This window comes from Odontesthes bonariensis, chromosome 1 (genome assembly GCF_027942865.1).
Source record: "Odontesthes bonariensis isolate fOdoBon6 chromosome 1, fOdoBon6.hap1, whole genome shotgun sequence".
In the NCBI taxonomy this organism is placed as follows: domain Eukaryota; kingdom Metazoa; phylum Chordata; class Actinopteri; order Atheriniformes; family Atherinopsidae; genus Odontesthes; species Odontesthes bonariensis.
The window spans coordinates 17370995-17386426 of record NC_134506.1 but is presented as its reverse complement, the minus strand read 5'-3'; the positions used below and the strand labels follow the sequence as shown (position 1 = coordinate 17386426).

General features: G+C 41.3%; 1 protein-coding gene across 2 annotated transcripts; it reads left to right on the top strand.

Annotated features, from left to right (window-relative positions):
* The first annotated feature begins 1277 nt into the window (after nucleotides 1–1277).
* Nucleotides 1278–13775, top strand: tdrd3 (tudor domain containing 3). 2 transcript variants are annotated; one of them, XM_075488021.1, is made up of 14 exons: nucleotides 1278–1471; nucleotides 3166–3250; nucleotides 5636–5701; nucleotides 6389–6549; nucleotides 7686–7827; nucleotides 8001–8072; nucleotides 9322–9474; nucleotides 9903–10055; nucleotides 10571–10748; nucleotides 11236–11361; nucleotides 11540–12486; nucleotides 12692–12817; nucleotides 13002–13140; nucleotides 13539–13775. In XM_075488021.1, the coding sequence occupies exons 1-13, from the start codon at nucleotides 1434–1436 to the stop codon at nucleotides 13116–13118; spliced, it is 2364 nt and encodes a 787-aa protein (XP_075344136.1). In that variant the 5' UTR covers nucleotides 1278–1433; the 3' UTR covers nucleotides 13119–13140; nucleotides 13539–13775. The 2 variants fall into 2 exon arrangements, with proteins under 2 accessions (XP_075344136.1, XP_075344185.1); XM_075488070.1 differs by lacking the exon at nucleotides 13002–13140 and having other exon boundaries at nucleotides 13539–13774.
* Nucleotides 13776–15432: the final 1657 nt, after the last annotated feature.

Here is a 15432-nt window from a genome sequence, read left to right as displayed (position 1 = left end):
CCCTTAGAAACTGTTTAAGAGTACAGAAAACAGAGAGTACAAGTATGTCGAACAATTTGAGTGTGCACAACTTAAAATAACTTGAAAAATCTGAGTATGTTATAATTACATAAGATTCTACAAATAACTTCAGCTTCAAATAAGGATCAGGTCTGTACACATCAAAGGTTAATGCGTCATAATAACTTAATTTGGCTTTCATTGCGCAGGATGATACTAAATTAGACTAAATTGACCATACTTGAATGAATTGATTTACTCAAATTGTTCGTACGCAGATCTACACCTAGAACGTGACTTGGGCTTTGCTGAACTGCTGAGTTGTGGCTGCATGTGTGTCTACCCCACTGACTTCTCTGTTACAGAGCAGTAAGTGCCTACTTAACTGGTTTTAAAAACAGCATGTCTCTGATGATAGCCAGAAATACACAGTTTCGTGCAATCTCTGGTTGACATGACTGGATAAGCATAGTTTTAACTTGTTGTAACTTGACAGTAATTAAATGCAACTTCCTAATTGCCCACATAAAGAGTAAGCTGTATTTTCAAAGTCTGCAACATATTGCCAACATACTGAAATCACTGGCAAAAAGGTGGATGATTGCCGCTATGAGGTCAATATATATGAACAACAAATATCTTTTCTCTCTATTTAGCTGAGGACTGCTTTCCTGATGGATGAGAAATAGGCTTCATGCCGTGGCTTTACAAGGCCAGCTGCAGCGATCCTCTGAGGTGATGTCAAGTGCACTTTTGCTTTCCTTTTTCCTAGAAAAAGACAAGTTGTTCTAGTCATTGAAATATATCAGCAAGAAACCCTAACCCATAAACATAAGAAAACCAAATCATTTTTTTTTAACAGTGTGTGTAAGAAGGGCTCTTAACTCTTATTGGCACACAAGCTGCTTTTACACATGCACTGCAGTCCTAAAACGTTCTGTAGATGTTCCAAGAGGGTTGGCATGTGAAAACGCAAAGGTCTACACAGCATTCATTCTAGACTTGTTGCGGATATTTTCCAACAAGGCCATGTGTAAAACACCCAGATAAGCAGCAGGTGAGTTGTGCAAATGTAACACCTAATCTAACAATTTGTAATAATATTCAGATGATGACTCCATGCAAGTGCTTTTTATATTATAGTATTATCAATAAGAAAATGGTGTCCTTGATGACTTAACAAGCCGCTTTTCTTAGAAAAAAAAAAAAAAAAAAGGGTTTTTGACCCTCTTGGCACGCCATACTTGCATGATGCGTCTTAGTGAGTGACGTATTTACGACTAGGTTAAACACAGCGCTGGTTTAACGCTCACGTTAGCGAGCATTGTTTCAAAGACAATAGTATGTTTTACAGAATCAGATAGTCGTGATTTAAGTCCCTTCCGATAAGATCCATTGTTGTCTTTATTTAAACCTCTGCAATCTGGACGAAAATGACCGATTTGGCAGATTCCCTGACCAAAGAGGGCTGGTAGGTAGCATGATAGCTTATGTTACAGCTGTCCTGTTGAGGTGTCAGATGGGTAATGGCTAAACTCAATTGTTGAATCGCTTTTACAGTGAGGTTTTGCAGGAGCTTAACCGCAGTAACATTATACGAGGGCTTTATGGATCCTGCTGTAGGTGGTAGATTAATTAAGTTTCTAAAAGCGAAACTTGGGCCGTCCTACAAAGTTAGCAACGACATATGCTAGCTAGCTAATACACATTTAGCATGCTATCAAAAAATAAGACCGGGCTCTTTCTCGCGTTCAACGACACATGGTAATAACGAATTTACTCATTAGAGCCGATATTATGGGGGGGTATATATATGAGCTTGGGCGACCAAGAATCTGCCAGCAGCAGCAGCACGCGTTATTGTACATTAATTGCAACAGACGGGTTACCATCCTCACTTAATCCACATATAAACAAGAACGTGGTCTGCTGTAGAAGGAAGTAACAAGTGCATTCACTTCACCTGAACATTTCCACTTCGTGTTGCTTTGTACTTTAGCCCCACATGTTAACTGGAAGTGTTGTTCCGCCGACTGCACCAAACCCATGTGACAGCTTTAGTAACTTTTAAGATTTTATACATTCAGTAAAACCGCAAGCTTTTCAAAACATCAGCACACACTTACATTTACATACATTTAACCAGTGGTTCCTATCATCTTACAAACCTGCGTAGTGTTGTTGGTCAGTCACATTTCTGATGTCAGAGAGTTGTCAGTATCTTCACCAAAATATTGATTTACTTTCCCTTTTCTCACATGGTTTAATAACAGTAAATTATATATATATATATATATATATATATATATAAAAAATACCTCAGTGATGATAATTTAATGATGTATCTATGAGAAATTACCATTCTGAGTGACCACACCAGTGCTTTTTTTTCTTTTTTTAATTATTTGGCTACATGTTTTTGTAGTTTCTTTATGCACTTTCATATCGGTTTTCACACAACTCATATTGAACTAGACTACAAGGACCATCCCTCCTGCATAAAACAAAACCTTGAGGTGTACACAGTTCAGTGATCAAAGAAATGTACATTGAGGTCTTTGACTCATTTTCCAAAGAGGACAGACCATTTGCATGAACACATTCCAAGTGAGATTTATTCGGTCATTTTCCCCTTCGGTTTTCTTCTGGGGGCAGTTTTCCCTTTATCGAAACGGAGGTAATCATGTACTGATTTGTGGTATTGAGCTACGCTTAATGGATAAGATAGATTTGACTTGATTAGATTACAGCAGTTCAACTGTGTTGACCATCAGAGACCTTTTTCTAAGTTTTAATGTTATCGTCATCGTTGGATGTTACACTTCTGGCCTGAAGCGACGAAGCGCATGTCTCTTTTTCAGTCCTGGAGTGATGTCTACGTGCATTTTTTTCTTTTCAAGCTCCCGTTGCATCAAGGGTCATATTCAGGACCCAAGGACATACAAAAAAAAAAAAACTTTTTGTTGTATATCGATAAACAGCAGGGCAATGCCAGTGAATTTTAAGAAAGCTGAAGGTCATATTTATTGTTTCTTCAGAGGTTGAGCACAAAGGTTTTTCATGGACAGTTTTCTGGAAAACTGGTTTTAGAATGCACCTGAATTGACCTGAAATGACTTCTTTTAACCTCAAAATCTCCTCTCGCCCAACTTGTCCATCTTACAGGTACCTCAGTGATGAAGGCATAGCAGAACTCAAAGGATCTGCGGAGAAAATAACACACGGTGACATCATTCGCATCGCACTAGATGTGAGTTTAACGTTCACAAGTTCACCATTATTGCTTTTCACCTGATTGGTAGAGTGCAGATGGGTTTGCTCTGCACACTACTGTGGAGAAAATAGTTATCACAACAGCCAAGGTACAAGTGCCATAAAGCTTATTGAAGGACAGAAAGTTATTTTGAACTAAGTTTCGGTATGTGTGCTGTATCAGTCTATTCTTAATGTCAGTGCATGACACTTTATTGACAAACTGAGCAATGGCTCTATCCATCTTTCGTATTCTCATCTTTATGGAGTGTTACCCTCCCATCATCTCTTTCCCCCTTGATCCATTGCCAACCTCCCAGAATGATATCAGAAATGAACTTCAGGTCTGGAATCTATCATTTTTGTGTCAGGAATCTATCATTGTGCCATTCAGTTCAGTTTGCCCCGGTCATTTGTCCTTGTCCCATTATACACGGTATACACGGTAACAGAATGTAGTTATTGACCGAAGCATGCCGCATTGTGTGAGGAAACTTCCAAGACATTCTGCTGCTTCTAACTTATCTCTGCACAGGACCATCGTAGCCGTTCCCAGCAGATGTGTTGTCTTTAGGTTACATGAATGGGGATTGTTGTCGGATGACGCAGCGTTTTTAAAATCTGGGTTTTATTATAGCAGACCTACGGTCTGGAAATGTGCGTTGACAGGTGACTTCTTAATGGGCAGATCCTCAGTCAAAATGTCCGATGCATTCAGTCATCTGACAAAAGAAACAGACAAATAGACAAACCTGAGCAACTTTACTGGAAATTTGACTGAATTGATTTATACTCGGATATATTCAACTTTGGAGCATGTACAGAGCCCACTGTCTTGGTCCACTTGGGTGTAATTGAGCATATACAGGCAGGAGCCACTGGACCCCAACAGCATCACGCTGGTGTGTTAATCCGGCTTTGACAGCTTTTATTTATTTATTTTTTTTTTTACAATAAAATTTAATTTCACATTCAAAATAACCTTTCTTAAACTTTCATATAGTTACGTTTGTTTTTCTCCAAGAATTCAGAATGAGACAACTCATCTGGCATGCAGCGTCGGATGAGCTCAGAACACAGGAGCTGCATTCGCAGCAAAAGCCCCGAAAAAAAAAGACCTGAGACAGCACTAAGACGCATCACCTGGTTCATCCAGCGAGGTGTAGCTTTGGGCTGGAACTTGTGGGTCTATAATATCTGTAAAACATCTTAAGAAGTTATAAAAATGAATCAGGAACTGCTTTTGACGAGCTTTGCTCATAAGACATTTTATTGTCCCGTTTTCTCCAATTTTGTTATTCCAAAGCACATTTACATGGTATTGGAATTAAAGAAAAAAACAAACCAAAAAAGAATTGTTGTGTAAGTCCGACCAAAACCGAAGCTTTTGAAAATGGTGTAGACATGTTATGTATGAAATATCAAGTTTCTAAAAAGCCAGATTAATGCGATTCAAATCATTCCTGCACTTTTACCCTCAACTATCCTCAGTTGGGCTGAGCTGCTCTGCACGTGCTGCTCTCATCCGCATGTTTCTCTGCTGTCAGGTGGCTAAACATGTCAGGAATCGTCACTGAAAAACAGCCCATTAAGACTACACTTTTTAAAACTTGTCTTAAAACCCATTTTTATTCCCTGGCTTTTAACCCAGCATGAGACTCTATTTCTGTTATTGTTTTTATCATTTTAATATTGTTATTGTTTATTATTGTTTTTACATTATTCTTATGTTTTATGCCTTATATTTCGTGTTGTTACTCATGTACAGCACTTTGTTTCAGCCACGGCTGTTTTAAAGGTCTTTATAAATAAAGTTGAGTTGAGTACACGTCAACTCGCGGCCGCTTTAAACATTCAACAACCTGACTGCTGCTCTCAAAAAATCCTGATTTTATGACGACAGTGTCATCTGACAAAATCCCCGTTCAAGTAATTTCGGGACAATGTCTGTGCAGGTCATTTTGGTATACATCGTGAATCTTTCCTCACCCGTCCAACGCACTACAGTCATTAAGTCTTTTCATCCCCGGGGTGGTCGGTGGCGTAATGGGTTGTGCAGGCGCCCCACGAATGTCAGTATGTCATCAAAGTGCAGTTTGTGAAGTTTATCGCGTCAAGATGAACAAACGTTGCCATTCGACTATAGCATAATAATGGGGCGCAAAAAGTTGAGAGCAACCCATAACAGTTTAAATAAAACATTGTCATTCAGTTACTTTTATGCAGTTTCATGGAATGGATTCCGGGCTCGGCCCTGACATGAAGACAAATAGTCTCTGGTGGATTACTCTCCCCCCCCCCCCCCCCCCCCCCGTTTCATTTTTTTCAAATGCCGGCACATTATATGCCACTTCTTTCTAATAAGGTAGTATATCCTTTGCAGAGTGACCTGAGGCCTATCGGGAGAAAATGTCTACCATCTGATATCAATAGTGGAAGAACCGAGAAGGTAAGTGGAACAGAAATTCACATACATCACTTTCACTGCTGTTTCATGTCGCATAAACAGGGTTTTTTCTGTTTCAGTGTAGCCCCCCCTCCAAACATCTGAAAGGCAGTTCTCACGAGTGCCACTAGATGGTGCTATCACCCTGTTAAATGGGAATCGAATAACAACTCCCCTGTGAAACTGAAATTGAGCAGCAGGAGAAAAAAAATGCTCCCAATATTAAAACACACAATTTTCTTTGCGCTTGGCGCATGTTTTCTTGGAAGTCAGAATATGATGCACACTCACTCTACTGTAGCAGTGTGTTTATGAAAGAATGAATGCTACTTTTAACTGCACTGTATCCAGATTGCGGAGCAATATCTAGGGAGCAGGTATACACTTCTGTTCGCAGAAATAGACCCCGTTGTTGACAGAAGAGTTCCTTCAAAGACCTTTAAACCAAACGTTCATTCTGAATTCAAAATGAAGCTATGAAGCAGTTTGGAGGAATAAACAAACCTGTCATGAGCATGCTAAAGGGAAATAATTATTTCTGTTATGTCTTGTTGATATCTTGTCCTCAGTACACACCTAACTGTAACTCCTGAAGGTTTTGCTTGTACCTAATCTGTCATGCTGCTGATTTACTCCTAACACGTGCTTTTTTTTTTTTTCTTTTCTTATTCCTTTTTTGGGCACCGGCAGTTGGAGGGCCCATGTGTCCTCCAGGTGCAGAAGGTGAGAAACATCTCAGCCCCAAAGGACCACGAGGAGTCCCAGGGTGCGCCGCGAATGCTGCGCCTACAAATGACAGATGGCCACACCGCCTGTGTTGGAATAGAGTTTAAACATCTGTCTAAAATCAGGTGTGTAGCACATTTGTGGCAATAAAGGAATGCAGTTAAACAAATTTGTCAGGGGAGTTTATTTCCCCAGGTAATATTGGTCAGACACAACAGTAGATTTTCTTCTTTGTGTTTTTTTTAAACAAAGAGTTGCAAAGACAACCTCTCTGTCTGCTACATTGATGCTGAAAACGGCTCGTTTAGCTGCTACCTCTTGTAAGCAAAGCTAATGTGTGACATTCTGCACACACCCTCCTCTTTCACCTCCTCATCAACACTCTCCCTCACCACATGCCCGAATTTTCCATTTATCTGCAATTTCCACATGGTGGCAGCTGATCTAACAACACGCTGCCTTAATTACATCTCCATCCAAGCAACGGTGGCCTTGGTGACTGCTGCCATGGTGACTGGCCAGTCTGTACAGGTGGAGTGGCCAGAATGTGGGCCTTGACTTCCTGATGGGAAGAGAGGGGATAACAGAACAAATCCCCTCTTTATGAGCAAGACGCGCATGCACACACACACACACACACACACACCATGCAGTGGTTAGTGTTTCTGATGAAAGTGACCGCTTTAGTGAGGCCATAAGTGGGTGGCAAAGAAGGATGAGATGGATTACAGGACTGTTCGACATGTAAGACAATGATGCAAAGAGAAGACGATTAAGTTTTGGGTAACAACATTAAGGCTGAACAGTACGTTTGTTGAATTGAATGTATGTGCCCCATTTGTGCATTTGCTGCCATCATGACAACCCCATATATCTCAGAGGTTTGGAGTCAAATCCATAATTGTTACTTTGGCTTCCAGAATCAGTAGCTGGAAATTCCCCTAAGTCCCTGTGCTTTCCTAATGAGAGAGGCAGAGCCCTTATCAGGCTTGATGAGATAGAGGCTCTTTTAATTTACCATGAGGATGGGTGAGCAGCTGGGATTATTAATAGTCTCTCCTAGCCTTGCCACCCATCTGCTGGCACTGCTCCATGTCATTTAGAAAGTGGTATGGGTGAGGCATTAGTTGCTATGCCTGGTATATGCAGTTTTAATGTCTTAAACCCCTTGAAATCTCAGTAGCAGGTTGGAAACAAATCATTGTAGCATGTGTTCCTTTTTATTGCTATTTCATTTATTTGTTTTTGATTTGTTTTGCAGTCTCAATACCCCCCCCGGAACAAAGGTGAAGCTTCTTGGTACTGTCCAGGTTAAAAATGGGTTTTTGCTGCTCGACGACTCAAAGATTTCTGTCCTTGGTGGAGAAGTCGATCATATGGTGGAGAAATGGCAGTTACAAAGGGTAAGGGGTTAATGTTCCAGTGATGGCTCAGCTACTTTGGCTTAAAAAAGATACAGAATACCCAATAAAATCTATTATGTAGGCCACTGTCGGCCTTTCGTTAGTCTGTCGGTGCTAGAATTGTGTTTGTCTCAGGATTTAAGAACAAGTTCCCCTTATCCTTCAACCTGCAGAGTCTGGCCAAACACAGCAGGAGTAACATTGGAGCAGAAGGTGGACCTCCTCCCTTTATGCCATTTGGTCAGGTGAGGAAAATCATAACAGCGCACTTCTTCAATCAAAGCTTGTGAAGAGCTTCGTCTCCGATGTAGAAAGAGAGCAGCTACCTCTCAGCGGGGTTATAGAGTAACAAACAGACATTATACTGTTGGAAATCGTGTGTTTAAGAAACTAGATTTCAGCAGTGATTCAGTGGAAGTCACGTGATGATAGCATACGGGGAACCAAACTCCACGAGGCCCTCTTTCTTGGCAACGTATTTGCCTGACCTTTTTGAACAACAGTGTCTTTGTGAATCTTTAAAGTGGACGGTTGATCTCTAATTCTGCTTCACTGCCCTGTTAACAACGTTGTGGGTAAATATTGCATTAGTATTGAAATGAAAGGTTGTAAATTTGTAAAAAGGGTAAGAAGAGATTACAGTTCGACAAAAAGAAGCCAGTTTTTGGAGTGCACCGGCCATAATGATTACTGTGCTCCAAATATACTTCTGCAGTACTTTCTGCTGGTGTCTGTACGCGGAGGTCAGATTTAGAAAAGGCCGATTCCCTTTGATTCCCAGTATCTTCAGTAAGGATTAAACGATTTTTTTTCCTCCCATTTTTTTTTTTTTTTTTTTTTTGTTTGCTTTGTGCACCACGGGCATTATAAGAAAATTAAACAGTGCTTTTACATTTAAGAGCTTAGGAGTCAATGCTCCCATGGCGGGGATCACGGCTTTAGAAGCGCATGCATCTGTTGCAGCTCGACACTTGGATTTTTGGATTTTCAACCACTCTGTATTCCAGATTTGTTTAGGCTTTATAGAGCTGGATAAGGAGCATTTGGGAATTATGATTTGGCATTTTCCAGATTTTCAGTGCAACTATACTTCTGATGCTGGCTTCCTGTAGGCCTTTGTTTTGGGTTGTTATATGTTGTTGCGTTTTCTGCAGTTGTCTGTTTGTCAGTCAGTTCTATGTCTCAACTACCTGCTACCCAAAAGCATCATCACAGCTGCCACCAGCGTGCTGCACAGCAGGCGAGGTAAAAATGGGCTTTCAGCGGACATTTCAGTGTCCCCTGAAGAGTTCAGTCTGCATCTCTTCAGACAGTGGAATCTTTTGGCACATCTATGGTCTCGGGGGGGGGGGGGGGGGGGGCAGCTTAAATCTGCAGATGAATCCGTTATAGTTCCAGAATATGTCCAGACAATCTGGAAATGGCAAGTGCAAAGATACTCTACTCAAGAAACTATCTACAGCTGAGGAGGATCTATTCTTACCCTCCCTGCAGAAGAGTGGAAGGAATGATGAAGCAGACTGCAGAGACCTAGACCAGAGGAAGACCCTTCAGGCCCTTCAGAATGTGGCCAAGAACCCTGATGAGAATGATGAGTTTGAAAAGCAGCGGACAGCAGCTATTGCCGAGGTGGCCAAGGCCAAAGAGGTATTTAAACTCTTATTATTCGTCTTTTTGAATGTATGTTGGCTTTGTCTCACGATGTAGTTTGTACTTAAATGTCTTTAAACTCCATTATATTTGTCTTAGGCAGCTGTTCGTAATATCCATCGTTAATGTCAGATTATCCACCTTTCTCTCACTTCCCATCGTTGAACTAGTGCGACTGGCATGTGAACAATTCCTACTGATCTCTGTTTGTGTAAAGGCTATTTGAGTTGGCCGCCATTTAAAATACGAGCTGATTATTGGCATTCTCCTTGACCTAAATAGATTTTGACGTCTTGAAATTAAAAGTCGTAATCACACTGTCAACTACAAAAATGATGTTTGTTGATTGGCTGTTATTTGCCCAGCCCTGCAGCTCTATTGATCCTGATGTTTTGTGTTTTTTCTTGTTTTCTTTTTCTTGTCAGGGCCCCCGCACATTTGGCGGCGGTGGAAACGCGGGAAGTAATTTATCCAATGCGGGTTCCTCTTCCCGAAGCCGAGACTCCTATCATCAGAGGAGAAGAGAAGACAAGGTTGAAAGAACACATAGCAGACAAGAGGGAAACTACCGAGAGCTGGTGAGAGGACAGATGTGTTTTAAACCTGAAAAAAAAAAAATTCCGCTGAATAATGGCTTTATCTCGCATTACTGAAGGCTCCATTTGCTATTACAAAACTTGTTCGGTTCCGTTGGTCAGGGACTGAAGTCTTATTTCATGGTTCAGAGACTGAGTCGGGCATCGATTATGATATTGTGGAATGTAAAGTAGCTGGAGGCCTGGTCAGATTTTCCAGTCAAATGGCTGTCCGCTTGCCTTGCTTTGTGTTGGGATGTTGCAATTTTCCGGCTAAAATCAGCGCACTTTGGGCGGAACACATTAGTGAAACAGATTGGGATATCATAGGGTTTAGGTTAGGTTTAGATGGTTTGTGAGTGAAATGCACACTTATCCAGGGTGAACTAGAGCGAAAAAAAAAGAATGCCTTATAGTGGACCATCCATCCACTCCACCTCTCTCTGTGACTCTGAACCTCACCACTGTTTCTCAAATAAAATTATTTTTTTTGTTCTGTCATTTCATCCCGTGGCTAGGTGGATGAACGTGCTCTGAGGGACATCATGGAGATGGGCTTTAACAGAGAGGCTGCTCGACAAGCTCTAATGGATAATAACAACAACCTTGAAGTGGCACTAAACTGCCTACTGACTGGATCTTCTTGTAGCAGAGCTGGCTCTGTGGTAGCTGAATCTAACAAGCCGCCACCCAAAGGTTCATACTCGCACAAACACACCCTCGGCCTCACTGCACTTCATATATCTGAAGAGTTAGCAGAGGAAAAGAAGGCTTACAGAGTGAGAGCAGCCTCGTTGAAGGTTTACTGTGGTAGTTTTGCTGGTTGAAGTGCACACACTCTGCTACTGACTGAGGTTTTGATTAGATGTTACTTGCTTTTTTTTGTATTTGTTATAGTACGTAAAGTCATCTCGCAGCACCATGAAACTTGATTAATCACACCGAATTAAAATGTTTTTGAGTGTATGAACCGAAGCCTTTTGGTACTTTATGGATAGATCACCGAGTCAGCTCACGGAGTTTTGCCGCTGGTCATAAGGAAAATATCTGATGAAGTTGGGCTTAGATTTATAAAAATTTATGAAAAAGATGAGAAGAGATTATAGTCTCGCAAGATGAAATAAATCTTTGTGGTGTATCATGGGTCAAACTATTCTTTATCTTGTTTTTGGGCTCTCCTCAGCCAGAGGAAGGGGAAGAGGAAGGTCCAGAAATGAAGATGAGGAGGAGGGAGCAGGGGGAAGACCGTCTGGACCAAGCACTCTCTTTGACTTTCTGGAATCCAAGATGGGAGTTTTCTCCATTGATGGTGGGTGAACGTGACATTTTAGACTTAAGAGCAAGTTTAAGGCATGTTCGTCTCATGCTCAAAAATCAGCAAAGACGTGAGAAAGACCTGTGAAGCACTCATTAATGCCCCTTCTTTTATTCATCCAATCTTTGTTTTGCCGCAGTGTTTAATCACATTTGTTGGTCTGCTTTCTCAGATCCAAAGAGCCAGGCACCACAGAGATACCAAGATGACAAAGCAAATTTCTCCAAATCAAACTATTACACCAAAGACACATCTCAGACCAAGTTCTCCTCGCATAATGATCACAGGCAACAAAGGAATGACAAACCGCCTCGCTTTAACAGGGACACAGATTTTCCTAAACCTGGCCAAGAGCCCGCTTCGAACTACACAAGCTCCCAAACATCAGCTCATGGCCAGCAGTGGAAGGGCCAGGAGAGATGGTCGCGAGGCCCATCAGACCGAGCGCAAAATGACAGAAGAGAAATGAGAGATGAACAGACTGTTCCCTCCGCCATCACGGCCACTCTCGCCCATTCAAAAGAACCCCAGCAGCAGATGGAATTTAGTGGACCTTACCATCAACGGTACCGAAATGAAGACAACGGTGGGAATATGTCAGGACCATCTCACAGGAGAGGGGGGAGAGATAACGGGCCCTCGTCTAAACAGAACAATTCTGCAGGAAGCGAAGTGGATGGACATGCAAATAATAAGCGCACAGAAAGAAATGAAGAAGCCAATAACAGTACGAGGAAGGGGAAGGCTGACCGGCCAAACTCGGATCACTTTGATAGACAAAGGGATAGTGGGCCGTTGGTATTCAGAGGAGGAAACTCAGGGACTCCCCAAGAGGTAGGATTATCACAGGGCTCTCGAACAGTGACAGGGAATCCTTCACATTTCCAGAATGGAGGGTTGGAATATAAAAGAACTGGGCCCATCAAACCACCCAACTCATCCTATCCTTCTAAAAGGGACCAGGCACCCAAGAAAAACACCCCTAATAACCCGGGGCCTAAAAGACGTCCAGGGCAAGGCAAAGGTCAAGGTCCTCGAGGACCAGAGAAAAGTCACGTCACTGAACACAGCTGGAAGCCAGGGGACCAGTGCCTGGCACTTTACTGGGAAGACAGCAAGGTACGTTGTTCCTGGACATTACTGAGCATGTAAAGGCATTCAGCCGGCATTATTCCTTTCGTTATTGCCCATCACGTTGTTACCAATGTCTTTGATTCTATTGTCATGAATAATTGACATAAATTGGGTCATCACTATATGTGGAAATGTGGGTATTAAAAATGCATTTTTTTTTTAAAACATTTTTTTTATTTTGTGTGTAAAGTTCTATCATGCCAGAATAGATGCCGTTCATCCGTCGGGCTCTACGGCGGTGGTTGTATTTAGTGATTACGGAAACTGTGAAGAGGTCCTCCTGCACAACATCAAGCCTGTTGCTGCTGATGTGTTGGTAAGTCACAAAGAAAACTGCATTCTTTTAGAATTTAGTTTTCATGAAGGAAAGAATGTGCTGGTTAGTACTCTATTACAGTTACTTATTCAGCTGTGTTCCAGTGAGGTGCAGAAAGCTGCTCAAATATGAATTACATCCAGTTTAATTACTCGCAGTAACACATAATTATATCAAATGGCAGGAAGAGGATGATGGCTACTATGATAGTTCACTAGAGTTTCGCCGGGGGGGAGATGGGCAGCCAAGACGCACAAGACCCACGCAACAGTACTACCAGCCACCCAGGGCGCGTGATTGATGTGTCTGTGTTGCACTGGAGGGTAAATAAATGAGGAAATTGTGTTTTCTCTTGTAATTAAACATCCAACATGTTTGTGATCTTTGAATTTTTATATATATATTTCTCACTCTTCCGTTATAATGGAGGGAGCTTTGAGGGAAAAATTGGGCAAAGTTTAGGCTGTCAGTGGCAGGCATTGTTTTTAATGATCTTTTGTGCTCTTACCTTCATTTTGCAAACAGAGGAAAAAGTCTATTTATTTAGGAATCGATTAAATGATATTTCAACTTTCACCTCTGTTGCCGGCACAGAGTATGGTCTAAAACAATTTCACGAGGTTTCCAAGAATTAGTATCTCATAAGATGCCCAGGGTCATAAATGATGCATAAATTATTGATTTTGTACATTTAATAACATTCTCTTTCTTTATCCATCAGTGAGCTTGTCCCTCATCCCTCCACATTCTGCAACAATCCAGAGTGCTTCCTGAATTTTTAAGCAGCCACACCATCCGGACATACAGAACTTTTCAAAGGGCTTGCACATGATGCAAAAATAAAAAATACTGACAGAAGCTCTTTTTTTTTTTTTTTTTTTTTTTTTTTTTTTTTTTTTTTTTTGGTCAAGGACATATCAACTGTATATGTTGTGAAAATTTGTTAAATGTATGCACTAAAAATAAAGAACTAATTGCTAGAATGTAGCAGGTTGGTCTTAATGTGTGTTTTTTAATCATCCGACTTCAGTGATGAATAAACTCTCCCAGGGGTCCTTGGCTTTATTTTTGGGTCGTTGTCTTTGGGTATCAGTCAGTCGGTATAATCGCACAGATCATGTTCAAGGCTGCAATAATGTTTTATTTCCTCCTCTTCGACATTTACTTGCCTGGTCCTGCTTAGCTCTGACTTTCCCCTCTTACACGTAAGCGTCAGCTCTACAAGTCCGTAGCGAGCAGCCTGAACTCATTCGTTGTGGTCTTTGAAGCAAATCCAAAGGGTAAGACAATCTCTTCCTCACTGTAATAGAGATGGCTACACTGCAGAGATATCATTTTGCACATTACAAAAGGGACTGTACGCAGCTCTTCAAGCACCGCGCACGCTGGTGGCTGTTTATAGAACTTTTACACGTGAAGAAATAATCTCAACCTCGGCTCTAGTTTCTTTCGTAGGAACAGCAGGAGACAAACAGACAATGCACCAGGGTTCAGCAGAGAGGTCACTGTGTGATTCTGTATCACTGGTTCTAAGAGTTTGCTTTATTTTCCGAACGAGGCGCCAAGCGAGCGTGCATGAATAATTAACGACTGGTAATATGGAAACCTATCTGCAAGGGAGGAACTGAAAGTGAACCTGTTGAAAGTGTTCGAGGGGACTGACACATTGGCCAGAAAATAATAAGGGATTGACTTTCAATCCGATAATCACTGATATTTTGGTAGAAGCGCTAAGCCCTCTCGCAGTGAAATTGGAGATTTCTGCTCATAACCCTTTGGTTTAACCTGGTCTTGGGACACTCAAGGAAAAAAGTCGAGTTATCTGTGCAAATCATCATCCTCTGGATTTTTCGATTTGGTCGATTTTCTGTCACCGTTTTGGTTGAAAAGTGTAAAGAGAAAAAATCCTTTTGTGGTTATATAAAGGGAGTAAATAGTCTTTAATAAATGTGGCACATTGAACATGTTCTAATTTTAGAAATGACAAATGAATCTTTGGGTGACGTTACAGAGGATTCATGGCAAAGACGAAAGATAAACCGTTTCTGATACTTATGGGCCTCGACATCCATCAGGACACAATTAACAGGGAATTGGTAAGTTGATGAGAGTAAACCTAGCGTGACGCTGTTTTGTACCTCTTGAACGTTTGACCCGAGTTAACATAAAGCTGTCTGGAAAGACTTGATTAAATCTTGTTTTACATCTTTATGTAACTGCACAGTTGATGCAATCTTGATGCCTCAATCGGGGAAATCTACAGCTTCAAATACTGCATGGTTCTCCTTCCTCTCTGTCTCAGATGAACCTTTTTATGGTTAGATATGATCTCAAGTGGACAACATCCCACAAAACAGTCATAGATTATGATTGGATATCATATGACTGGATTTACAGTGAGTAAAAATGTATCGGGGCATCAGTTTGCTTCTTAATGTTGGGGCTTGAAAGGTGTTAGCACAGTCAGCTTCAGTTTGATTGCATTTCCATTTAAATTGGATCATGGGAAGGTTGTTTGATTTCTCTGTTGTTAGCTCTGTCTCCTTGAATCAAAATAGTAATGTGTTCAGGTTTGACAATCATGTTCCTCTAACAGTCAGGGGGGGGGGGGTTGG

Bases quoted from the DNA above. Each gene is read 5' to 3' on its own strand.
- tdrd3 (XM_075488021.1), top strand. From the start codon at position 1,434: ATGACCGATTTGGCAGATTCCCTGACCAAAGAGGGCTG. The intron at 7,828-8,000 runs GTAAGGGGTTAA...TTCAACCTGCAG, and splicing joins AGAAATGGCAGTTACAAAGG to AGTCTGGCCAAACACAGCAG. The intron at 9,475-9,902 runs GTATTTAAACTC...TTTTCTTGTCAG, and splicing joins AGGTGGCCAAGGCCAAAGAG to GGCCCCCGCACATTTGGCGG.